General features: G+C 47.0%; 1 protein-coding gene across 1 annotated transcript; it reads left to right on the top strand.

Annotated features, from left to right (window-relative positions):
• The first annotated feature begins 286 nt into the window (after window positions 1-286).
• On the top strand, window positions 287-10,898 carry MVD (mevalonate diphosphate decarboxylase). The gene is made up of 11 exons (XM_082229216.1): window positions 287-631; window positions 2,096-2,166; window positions 3,139-3,253; window positions 4,683-4,844; window positions 5,527-5,726; window positions 5,860-5,934; window positions 6,171-6,389; window positions 7,580-7,695; window positions 8,486-8,594; window positions 9,291-9,962; window positions 10,211-10,898. The coding sequence occupies exons 1-10, from the start codon at window positions 562-564 to the stop codon at window positions 9,369-9,371; spliced, it is 1,218 nt and encodes a 405-aa protein (XP_082085342.1). The 5' UTR covers window positions 287-561; the 3' UTR covers window positions 9,372-9,962; window positions 10,211-10,898.
• Window positions 10,899-12,535: the final 1,637 nt, after the last annotated feature.

Here is a 12,535-nt window from a genome sequence, read left to right as displayed (position 1 = left end):
TTAGAGATATAGACTCGCATCAAGATGCTGCGCAGGCGTACCGAGCGCCTGCTTGCGCGGTGCAGAAAACGTCCGTACTGGAAACATTTCTCCCTTAAAAGGCGCCTCGAGGGTTCCGCCTTTCTGATCAGGGTTCTGAATGAGGAGAGAGAGGAGCCCCATCTTCCGACGCGCTCTCATTGGATAAGAATGGCAACAGGAGGAGATGAGGCCGACCCTGATTGGGCAGGCTTGCAGCAGCTGGTGCTTCCTTGACCAATCCCAGAAAAGGCAGCTGGCAGGGCGTGGCATTCCTTTTTCTCCTTGCAGACACATGTGGGAGTGTAGCAGGGAGGCTTGCAATCTTGGATCTGCTTTCCTGTCGCCCGTGTGGTCAGTGCCACTGGGTAGCTGGGGTAGAGAAAACAGCGCAAGCAAGCTAGGATTCGACTAAGCCGTTGGGTTGGCTCCTGGCATTTTTTTCAGGATCTGAAGTTGTGCCCCTTTCTTACTTGATCCACCCTTTGCCCCTCTCTCCTCCTCCTCAACTATAGCAGCGCCCCCTTCTCGTCTGTCATCACCATGGCTCAAGATAAACCCTTGTCCGTCGTGACCTGCACAGCCCCTGTTAACATCGCGGTGATAAAATACTGTGAGTACCTCATTTCATCTCCCATTTCACCTCCCATTTTTCTAGTGTTGTTGTTGCTGCTGTTGCAAACCTTAGCGGCTGCTCCTCGGATCTCAAGATTGGCTTTCAAATTTGTGAACCAGGAGCGTGGGGAGGAAGAAGAGTTAATAGGCCAGGGACGTAGAACCTGTGGCCCTCAGGATATTTGCTGGGCTCCCAACTCTCCTCATTCCTTCACCATTTACCACCCTGGCTGGGGCTGTTGGGAGTTAAGAGTCCAAAAACATCTGGAGGGCTGCGGATTCCCAAACACTGTCATAGAGGAAAGTGTGTGTGTGTGTTCATTTTAAAGGCTGCAATCTTCTATATGTTTTTGCTCCAGCAAGCTCAACTTTTTCTTGTGCCTTTGGTGAAGTGTGAGTTTCCCTTCTCCCTTCTTAAAATATCCCTAAAAATGCAAGAGTATCAGGAAATGGAACAACATTTTGTTGCATTGAAAGTTAGCTTTTAAAGGATTGATTCTAACACCGACAACTGGGAAAAACTGGCCTGCAAGCGCTCCAGTTGGAGAACAGCCTTTACCAAAGGTGTCATGGGCTTTGAAGGCACTCAAACTCAGGACGCAAGGGAGAAATGTGCTAAGAGGAAGGCACGCTTGGCAAATCCAAACCCTGATCAACTCCCGCCCAGGAACCAATGTCCCCGCTGTGGAAGGATGTGTAGATCCAGAATTAACCTCCATAGTTGCTTACGGACTCATTGTTAAAACTGTGTTTATGGAAGACAATCTTACTCGGCTGCGAGTGATCTCCAAAGAAGCAGCAGCATGTGCACTCGAAATGTGAGGATTTGCTGGTATTCCATCAAAAGTAATTGAGGGTTCTGCATGATGTGTCATAATTTCCATTGTACTAAAGAAACTTTAAATTAAAAGTGGATCATCAAGGAAAGAGTGCATTCTGTATGCCAAATACTGACAGTGAAGGCATTTGGAAAAGCATCTTAGGCAGTTACTCCTGAGTTGTGAAATTCCATACCAAGGAAACAAAGATGAAGTGGATTAGAGATATAAACACATTTTTCCAATGTGAAAAGTGAATTGCATTTAGAATATTGTAAATAAAACAACTAATTTTGTAAAAGCCAGTTATAAATTTTAAAAAATGATTGGCCTTGTCCCTTAGAAGACTGGTGGGTTACTCTATGCATACCCAAAAGAACTCAGGATTTGTTAGTTGGTAAATCTAGTTCTGTCAAGCCGAAAGCCAGGAGGAGGAGGAAGATTGCACCAGCAAATAATAGGTTTACCTTGCTGTTATAATGTAGTTCCATCTATTGACATGAGAAAGATCAGGTTGGACTAGTTCTGTCATCTCCCAAGGTTAATGATGCTATTGAGACACTGACCACCCAGGAAACTGACGGTAGAGAATGGTGAAGTGCTTCTGAGTTCACTCATTTTCAAAAATGTCCTCCTTTACCCAGGGGGGAAGCGTGATGAAGAGCTGATCTTGCCTATTAATTCTTCCCTCAGCGTCACCCTGCACCAAGATCAGGTTAGTACCAGATCGTCATAAATGTCCCTTTTTGTTTGCGAAACTGAGGGTTACAAGTGAGCGATTGTTAGTCACTAAACCATGATTAACCTTACTGAGGGCGATACAGTCACACAGAGAGAAATCAAACTCAGTGTAGATGCTCTTAAAAAAAATCTGGATCTACTGGTGGTCTTGGAAGGGATGTCATGATTATGAAGCCAAACTTGCAAGTTAGGATTCTGTTTTTTTGAAAGAAGAATGGTAGCATCAGGAGGGTGGTAGAAACTAACTCTGTGATTTGGGGCAATGTTACCACCATGTAGATGCATTCCTTAAGGTTTAGGGAAAAAACAGGTTCCTTCCTTCCTTCCCAACAAGTGACATTGGTAGTTCTTTCTAGCCTGGAATCTGCAGCTAACATTTTATTTCCCTCTTAACCTGCCTAGGTATTGGGGTCATGCAGAGGCTCTTCTCCAAAGAGGTGAACCATGTGGTGGTCAGATGAGGGGATGGGGGAATTTGAGACCAATGCCTTGTGTATGAAAACACAAGGTGTCTGCCTGGTGTGTTTTTTAAAGTTATTTGATCAATGTTTTTACTACTTTTTAAGATTGTAAATATATGTGTGGCCCCTCATCCTGCTGGCTATAGCATGTTGTGCCTAGCCTACTATGCTCAGTGGGGTTTACTGCCAGGTAAGCATGTATACTTGGGGGTAATTTCCATTGGGCAAAGTGGAACCTACTTCTGAGCAAACGGGCATAGGACTGCAAGGTAGAGGTCTGCTTAGATGGCCCCAGGTGGTTGTTCATTTATGATGGGGGTGGCTAACCTGCAGCTCTACAGTGGATGTTGCACTCCAGCTCCCATCAGCCCCAGCCAGCATGGCTGATGGCCAAGGGTGGTGGGAACTGGAGTCCAACGGGAGCTGGAGGGCGACAGGTTAACTGCTCATGGCTTGCGAGCTTCTAACTTGTGGTTCTGTTACAGCTGAAAACCACCACAACAGCTGCCACCAGCCGGGACTTCACTGAGGACCGCCTCTGGCTCAATGGGAAGGAGGCTGATATTGGTCAGCCACGCCTCCAGTCATGCCTGCGAGAGAGTGAGTAGAAGGCAGCACACAGAAGCATAGACCTCTTTTGTCAAATCTGGATTCTTAAGGTTGCATTTAATTTTAGTCATCACCACGATAGTGTCATTGAAATTAATAGTCATGGTTAACTTGGCTCCATTAATTGCAGTGGGTCCACTCTGAGTAATGGTTGGTTGAATACAACCTGTATATTCCACTTGGGGAGGGGTCGACCATGGAATAATATTTTTTTCCTTGACTGTTTTCTGATGGAAGGCTGGGAGAACTGTGCTGTTGCTCTTTATCCTGAGGGCAGAGTAAGAAGTTGTGGGTTTAGATTGAGGGAAGGAAGGCTTAGGCACATCTGCGTAGCAAATGCCAGGGAAATGGTTCAGGTCTGTTTTAAGTTATGTGATGCAGCTGCAAGAACTGGCACCAGGCACGGAGTTTGAATTCATCTGAAATATCATTAAAAAGTTTTTCCCCCTAAAAACCGTTGCAGCTAAAAATGTTATTATTCTGTCCAGTGATCTTGGGGTTGCCAAGGCACTGTATTCTTTAGCCACCAAATATGTGGGCAAACAGGGATGTTTTCAAATTGGCTGCTGAAAGTTGATAGTGATGGGGACAGGCACACCTCACTAGGGAGGGCATTGGCCAGCCTCTCTGCTGTTACCATGGTTCTGGGATCCACTGCAAAGCACACACAAAAATATACAATTATTCCTATTCAGTTTTATACAGGGCTCATACCTGGGACACTGGTGAGGTACAGCCACAAATTACAGGAGTACAGGAAGTTGTTTTACACCGAGTCAATTCCCTCCACACAGAAAATGAACGTAGTATTATCTTATGGAGCATTTTCTCTCATGAGACCCCCACCTGCTGTCGGAAGTGAGCTTCCATAAGAACACAAAAAGAGCATGGCAGAAAAAGGTTAATCTAATCCAGCGTCCTGTTCTCTCTGTGTTCAACCAGATGCCCCCAGAAAGACCATAAGCAAGACAGGGTGCAACAGCACTCTCCCTGCTTGGTATTTCCACCAAGTGGCAGTTAATCCTATTATAAATAATAATAAGTTATATACCTCTTAAGGCCAAACTAGGATTTTAAGTGGTTTTACGAGTAAGAAAAGCCAATCATAAAACGTTAAAATGTAAACACCCATCAATTAAATACACAGCAGATCAGTCCAATTAAAGTGTGAGCATCCATAATTAAAATATGCAATAAAACTATCTCATTAAAACAGAACAGTAATTAAAGCAAGAGACTGATCTAGACATCAAGGGAATGCCTGCATGAACAGGGGCATCTGCAGAAGCCAGTGGGGTGCCAATGTAAATAGGGGCCTTTTGTGTGTCTGTCACATTTCCTTGACTGCGAGTATCTTCTGCCTGGCTTCCATCACGTTTTTTGCTATCCTCCATTTTCTCTCTCTCTCACACTCCTCCAGTACGCCGTCTAGCGAGGAAGCGGCACAGCGGTAACGGTAACAGCGGTGACAGCAGCAGCCACTCTGCCCTCAGCCTTGCCTACAAGGTCCACATTGCCTCAGAAAACAACTTTCCCACAGCGGCTGGCCTGGCCTCTTCTGCAGCTGGGTTTGCCTGTCTGGGTGAGTGGGGGAAACTGATGGTAGCCCCTAGAGATCTGGTCTGCTCCCTCCAGATTCTTTTGACTCTCTTGCTTCCCCTGTTCAAAATGGCATCTCTCGCTAGGAGCATGATGGGTATGTTGGCAGCCCCGCAGTTAGAGTGTCAGTCAGGCCTGAGAGGCCAGAGTTCAAATCCCCTTCATTCATGAAGCTCACCAGGAAACCTGGAGTCAGTCTCACTCAGCCTAATCAACCTGGGGGGGTTGTTGAGAGGAAGGGGGAAATGGGGGTGAAAACCATGTAGATTTCTGTGGGAGAGCTGGGTGAGAGCCAAGAGGCTGAGAAGAAATGGCTGTGTTGAGGGTATTATCAAGGTCTTAAGGGATAACAGGTGTCTCATGGCAGGAGCCAGTGTGGTGCAGTGGTTAGAGTGTCGAACTAGGACCTTGGGAGACCAGGGTTCAAATCCTCGCACGGCCATGATGCTCACTGGGTGAGCTTGGGCCTACCACTGCCTCTCAGCCTAACCTGCCTCACAGGGTGGTTGTGAGGATAAAATGGAGAGAGGGAGAACAGTGTATGCCTCCTTGGAGAAAAAGCTTGGATGTCATAGACATCATGACAGAGGCATTCCTTAGTAGAAGGATATAAATGCAATAAATAAATAAACAACTCCACTCTCTTTTTCTCTCTGATGCTGCAGTCTACGCGCTGGCCAAGCTCTATGGTGTGGAGGGTGAGCTCTCTGAAGTGGCTCGGCAAGGCTCCGGAAGTGCCTGCCGAAGTATGTTTGGGGGCTTCGTGCAGTGGGTCATGGGGCAAAACGCCGATGGCAAGGACAGCATTGCCCAGCAGGTGGCACCGGAGACGCACTGGCCAGAGCTGAGGGTGCTGATCCTGGTGGTGAGTGAGGGCATTGGCGGGCGCCAGGAAAACACTGCAGGGTAAACTGGCAGGCCCTGGTTTTTCAGGTAATGAGTGGACTGTTTTTGCCAGAGCCTGAACGGCTGCTGTTCTCTGTGCCCCTTCCTGGCAGGTGAGCGCGGAGAAGAAGCAGGTGGCCAGCACGGCAGGCATGCAGACCAGCGTGAAGACCAGCCTCCTGCTGAAGGTAAGAGAACGTGCTGCCTCCTGCTGGATCAGGCCCACCTAGTCCAGCATCCTGTTCTCACAGTGGCCAACCTGATTCCTTTGGGGAAACACTCAATCTTGATTTGAGCCCCAGAGCCCTCTCCCTTCCTGCGGTTTCCATCAACTTTCCGGAAGCATTACTGCCTCCAGCTGTGGAGTAGCCATGGTAAATAAATACTAAACAGCAAAAGCCATCTCTTCCCTCTCCTCTTCCAGCACCGGGCTGAGGCTCTGGTTCCCGAGCGCATGTCCCAAATGACCCAGCATATCCAGCAGCGGGACTTCGAGGCCTTTGGGGAGCTGACCATGAAGGACAGCAACCAGTTCCACGCGACCTGCCTGGACACTTTCCCACCCATCTTCTACCTCAACGACATCTCCAAGCAAGTGGTGGCTCTGGTGCACCGCTACAACGCCCATTGCGGCAAGACCAAGGTGCGGCCGGTGGGGAAGAGAGATGCAGTGCTCACGGGAGGGGGGCAGGGGCACCCTGGGGCTTCGGAAATGGAGGCACCTGGGTCAAATTGACAAGGACCATCTACGTTTGGAAACATTGCAATGAGAGGATCAAAGGTCCTGCAGCTTCTCTACAGCAGTTTCGTTCTTTTAGAGCCCAACAGGCCTTCCAAGTCCTGAGACTGAAGGGCAATAGCTGTTGGCCCATACAGGCTAGGAGAATAATAATAGTTGTAGTAATAATAATAATAATAAATAAATAAATTTGTTATTTATACCCCACCCATCTGGCTGGGTTTCCCCAGCCACTCTGGGCAGCTTCCAACAAAAAAACTTAGCTGGCTTGGAAGAGTCAGGGGCCAATGATCCCTAGAGCCCAGGGATGAAGTCAACACAAGGCAGGGTCAAAATGCATGGGTACTTGGGCACCTCCCAAATTTTTTCGTTAGTATTCTTTCTTTTAGGGCTAAACGTAGTTTAAGGAGTAGGTGGCATGCCCTCCTAGTTTCTTTGAACATCCTTGGGAGTTCGTTTGAAGCTCCGTAATGTCATAAGTTTTGTTGATGGGTTTGATAAAACCATTACAGATGTTTTAAAAGTAATATTAGCACTGGAAATCATGGAAGAGCAGCTAGGGCTTTGCCCCTTCTGATGCAGATTTCCCCACAAAAAACGACTGCTTCACTAAATTCACCCTCAGGCTGCCTAAGGTGTAATCTAAGCTTTTAGAACAAGGTCTGCAAGGAGGCTCCTTATATTCTCCCTTCGCTTCACAGGACTTCCCTTAAACGATAAGCCAGGCTTTTTCTGGATCAGGAATGCAGGCACACACAACTACCCTGAGAGCCAGTGTGGTGTAGTGGTTAAGAGCAGTAGACTTGTAATCTGGTGAACCGGGTTCACGTCCTTGCTCCTCCACATGCAGCTGCTGGATGACCTTGGGCCAGTCACACTTCTTTGAAGTCTCTCAGCCCCACTCACCTCACAGAGTGTTTGTTGTGGGGGAGGAAGGGAAAGGAGAATGTTAGCTGCTTTGAGACTCCTTTGGGTAGTGATAAAGCGGGATATCAAATCCAGACTCTACCCTGCTCCTCCCCATCACACACAGAGGGATAGTTGCCCTTTAAAGTAAAACAGGTGCTTTGCTGACATCTGGGCTTGATTTACAGGTGGCTTATACATTTGACGCTGGCCCAAACGCAGTTCTCTTCATGCTGGATGACACGGTGGATGAGTTTGTGGAAGTGGTGAAGCACAGCTTTCCTCCGGAGAATAATGGAGGCCAGTACGTGAGCCCAGTCACTTTGTTGCCACTTACTGTGTCACCCCTGTAATTGGAGGCAGGGGTGCCATGACGGCCAACACCCAAAGAAGGAGGCAAGCCTCCAGTGCCTGCTCACAAAATGCTATTGTCTGTTTACAAATGTACTCTGGTTCTGAAAATCTATTATTATTTGTTTGTTTGTTTGTTTGTTTGTTTGTTTAAATTTGTATACCACCCTATACCTGCAGATCTCAGGGTGGGGCACTACATAAAACCACAGTATAAAAACACAAAATACATAATAAAAACAAGAACAACCCAATAACACCCCCTTATGCCTAATGTTAAATAGGGAAGCATTTAGTTGTCTTCTTTTTTTTCCTTTTTTTTTTTTTGAAGAGCCTACCTTATGTGGCAGGTGAGTGACGACCCTCGTTATTGGAGAGCTCTCCTGTTTTAGGTGTCATAGTAGTAAAATATGGAAGTGTGTGTTTTTAGTTTATTTAGCATAAGGAGGTGAACCTGTGGTCTGCTGGCCAGAAGTGGCCCACCATCCCCTGGGAACATCAGTGACAGCTTTTCTTCCTCTTGTGTCCAACCCATGGGCTGAACAGAAAGCCATTAATAAACAGAACACACAAAAATTTTTAGCAGACTTTTGATGCCCACTGCCTTGGTGCTTTCTGTGCATGTCTGAAATCTGTGTTGCCCTCCCTCACCCCGGGCCTCCTAAATCCTCTTTTTCTTCTTGCTGGGGTCAGGACAACCTCAAGCCCTAACCCTTCTGTCTCCACTTCACCCCTCTGCCCAGGTTCCTGAAAGGTCTGGCTGTGGGGTCAGCAACACCCTCTGAGGAGCTGCTGTCAGCTGTGGTGAGGGATCCCACGCCAGGAGCGATCCAGTATATGCTGCTCACCAAGGTATGGCTGGATAAGGGTGGCCTCCTTTCAACGCCCCAGCCACCAGGGATGTGGCCTGACGTGGCTCATAATGCAGCAACGCAAGCTGTTCCTAATCTGTCCCTGGAAGTCTTGTGTCTTTGCTACCGCTATAACTCCTGTCTCAGAGCTCCCTTTGCCCAGTGTGTAGCCACAAGTGCCATCTTTTAAAGCTGGTGCCATCTTTTAAAACTGGCAGCATTTTAAAGGCCGGGCACCTCTCTAAAAGGTTAATTTATGGGTTGGGGGGAAAGTTCCAGAAATAATAAAGTGCTTCTGGTTTCACTGACGCAGCCACCTCACTGGAAATCTTTCTTTATTTTTAACTATGTGAGCTCTGCTATTTGCTGTGTTCTCAAACCAGAAGTACTCCACTCCCTATTAAAAACAACCGTTTCCTTGTCGTTGTTTCTCTTCCTTAAACACATGTGGGCTGGGCTGTTAGCTACTCTCTTTTCCCTCAGGGTGGGGCAGAGAAGGAAAAGGAAGTCTTAACAAATATTGCCCAGCGGTGAATGTCTTGTTTTGGGGCAAGGTGCTTCAGGCAGGCTTGGAGGAAATGGATTTACCTGGACCTACATCCTCACTACATTTAAAGCACTATGATTCCACTTTAAACAATGTGTGGTTCTTGCCTCCTAATCTCTTTCATCCCTTATGTTTTTGTTTTCCTTCCAGCCGGGGCCAGGACCAGCACTGGTGGAAGATGCAAGCTGTCATCTCCTGGGGGCAGACGGGTTGCCCCGAAGCAGCAGCTGAGCTGGGTCCCATATTTGGGGCTGCTCCACTCCCCACTCGGGGCCAAGTGACTGGGCAGGAGGACTGTGGAAACATTTGGGCAGGAAACACAGCCTGAAGACCAGTGGCATTTGTTAGTTGGGGAATGGGAAGAGGCTGTGTCTTTATGGGAAATACGAAATTGATGACTATCTGGCGGTTATTTGCATAGGATACTTTGTCTTGCCATTCTTTCAGCGGTGGTGGTGGTGTTGTCCGTTGTATTATTTCAGGGACTCCTGCAAGCCAAAATCCTCACAGGAAGGGGCAGCACAAGCTTCCTCTTTTCTCCCTGCCCCACAAGCCTTTTTCTGACCTCTTGGGGCTGGAGCTTCTTTCCCTGTAGCTCAGGACTAGGCAGAAGGTCGATTGTGGTAGCTCATTGACCAGTTTCTATTGTACTTCCTAATGCCTGTGGGCACCTGGGATTCTTGCAGAGAATGTTAGACTCTTGCAGGCCTCAGCCCCTGATCCAGCAAGATACCTGTTATCAAGGGGGTATGTACACATTATGATCAATGAACAAAGATGAGTGATGCCTTAACCGCTAAGAGTTTCTGAGGAACTGGAAATGTTAAAGTTACAGATGGGTAGCCGTGTTGGTCTGCCATAGTCAAAATAAAAAAATTCCTTCCTGTAGCACCTTAAAGACCAACTAAGTTAGTTCTTGGTATAAGCTTTCGTGTGCATGCACACTTCTTCAGATACACTATCTGTATCTGAAGAAGTGTGCATGCACACGAAAGCTTATACCAAGAACTAACTTAGTTGGTCTTTAAGGTGCTACAGGAAGGAATTTTTTTATTTTGGAAATGTTAAAGCACAGCTGTGGGCTGTAGAAATTCTAGTAAACGTTAGCCCTTCTTTTGCTAGTCTGTTCTATTACAGCTATGGTTAACTTATGCCAGGGGTTGCCAATGTGGGTTCTAGGGGCTAGATTCTTTCCCTAGCACCCACAAAGCCTCAAAGCCCCCATTCACTACTTGCTTGCTTATGAGTCTGTGGTGGGTGGTTACCTTTTTCTCTCTTGAAAAAAGTACATAAAACTGAAGGAGGAAGTCAGAAGAGTGACAATCTTTCTCACTTCCTCTTTCAGCTCCATTGCTTTTCTAGGCTCCAATTATAGTTCTACTGACTCTTAACCTGGGTCACTTGAAAAAGTGGTGTGTGCCCACAAGCACTCTTTCTCTCACAGGGTGAGGTGGGAAGTGCCTAGAGGGGATGGCACCCACCCAAGCTGCTAAAAAAAGTGGGGGCTTGCTTTTTTAGAAAATACAATTGTGGGGAGAGGTGTTAATGGTTGCCTTGTATTCAGGTAAGCCAAAGTATATCCCCCTCAGCATCTTTTGCCTCTCTTTGTTTTTTTCCCAATCCTGTGGGCTGGTTTTATACCGCTGTCTTTTATACAAGATCCCATTTGGGTTTTTCCCACTAAGGTTTTGCTTTCGTTGCTACAGAATGTCATTTTTAACTTGTGGTTTTAAAGATAAATGAAAGTGATCTTCTGAACTGTGCACGCCATCTTTCTCTCTCACATCTTCTCTGTATGTACCAATTAGCCGTTTGTTGTCTGTTGCCATCTTCCCCAAACTATTGGCTGAGCTGCTAAGCATTCCAACTGCGCTGAGTGAAGCTGTTGGCTATAGAATACTGGCAAACAGTGCAACTTCAGCAAGGGGAATTAGAGGTGAATTGAGCAAGTTGAAATCCATGCAACCTGGGCTCAGAAGGTCTATGCAGTCCTCGCAGGACAGTGATAGTAGGGCACAAGTTGCAGGCCCAGGGGTGGGTGGGTTGTAGGGTGAGATGGTGGGGGCGGAATTGGGATTGACTGAGTTTACTTGTATGCCGCTTTTCCACAATTAGCTGTGCTCAAAGCGGCTAACAACAAACATTACACAACAAAAGACGGAGCACTGGAAATACAAATGTGCAAAATACAGAACATGTCAGCAAATTGAAAAATGGCCAAAGGTAATCAAGCACAGAATAAAGACAATAGTACATAAATACAAGGCAAAACAAGAGTTGACTGACTGTAAAGTTTCTGGAGCTGGTCTTGCTGCACTCCAAGGGTGTGGCTTAAATATAGTTCAGAGGAGACTTTCACCATGCTAGATGACATATAGCTGGCTCCCATCTCTCTCCTCCACAGGAGCTTGACAGCAGCAAAAGGCAAATGTAGGGGAGGGCAGTGATAGCAGGTCTCTCTCCCCACCTCTTGGAAGTACCATCTGCTGGTGCAGGTCTTACAGCACTTAGGAGAGGAGCGAACGAGACAAAGAAGGAAGAAGCAGACAAAAGGAATTGGAACCATTGCCACACATGGAGTAGGGGAGGAGAGAGGCATGTTGTATGGGAAAGAGTGAAGACGCCATGCAGACTTTGGGGCAACTAGAGAGCATTCGGTTTTTCAAATGCAGCCTTGAACGAGCCAGGCAAATTTTGGGCTGCAGATCCCCTGCTGCCTCGCTGGATCTCTTGAACTAGTGCGGTTGCTCTACAACAACACACGTGAAGCTGGCTTTTACTGCACCCAGGCCACTGGTCCATCTAGCTCAGTCTTGTCGACACTGGCAGCAGCTCTGCAGAGCTTCAGATAGCACATTCCCAACCCTACCCGGAGATTCTGCTGACTGAACCTGGGACCTCCTGCAAGCAGAGCAGATTCTCTATCACAAAGCTATGGCCCTTCCGCCTTCAGTGTCCCACAATTCACCCTCCTATTTGGATGCTGCATTTGGAGGTGAATACTGATCTTGGTCAATCCAGGTCCTGGCAGCTGAGAGGAAGTCTCTTTTCCCCTCTGCTTACAGTTAGCAGCAGAAAGTCTCCTCCTTCCCCAAGAGCCGTTGCACAAAATTCCTTTCTTGTCTGATTCCCGTTTATACCTGCCAATTTTGAAGCACAGCTTATGTTCTCTTTGCCTTATCCTGCAGCTTGCAGCACTTGATTCCCTACTTTTGGGGTGCAAAGCTTAGCATCTCCTTTAAAGTTCTTTGTCTGTCCCAACTTCTCATTGTTTATTAAATTCATGTGTCATCTTTTCTCCCAAGGGATAAAACACTTAAAATATCTTAAGTAAATAAAACGGATCCCAATGATGTGATGGGTTCTGGATATGAAGAGGTTAATAAAAGTAGATT

The sequence above is a fragment of the Podarcis vaucheri genome, assembly GCF_965113315.1.
Source record: "Podarcis vaucheri genome assembly, chromosome: 7".
NCBI classification, from domain to species: Eukaryota; Metazoa; Chordata; class Lepidosauria; order Squamata; family Lacertidae; genus Podarcis; species Podarcis vaucheri.
The sequence above is the reverse complement of the archived record's forward strand: the minus strand, read 5'-3'. Positions and strand labels throughout refer to the sequence as shown.

What these genes read in the sequence shown, in the direction of transcription:
- MVD (XM_082229216.1), top strand. Translation starts at nt 562, where the DNA reads ATGGCTCAAGATAAACCCTTGTCCGTCGTGACCTGCACAGCCCCTGTT. An exon ending in TGAGGGTGCTGATCCTGGTG is followed by an intron (nt 5,727 to 5,859) that starts GTGAGTGAGGGC and finishes CCTTCCTGGCAG; the next exon opens with GTGAGCGCGGAGAAGAAGCA. An exon ending in AGTATATGCTGCTCACCAAG is followed by an intron (nt 8,595 to 9,290) that starts GTATGGCTGGAT and finishes TTTTCCTTCCAG; the next exon opens with CCGGGGCCAGGACCAGCACT.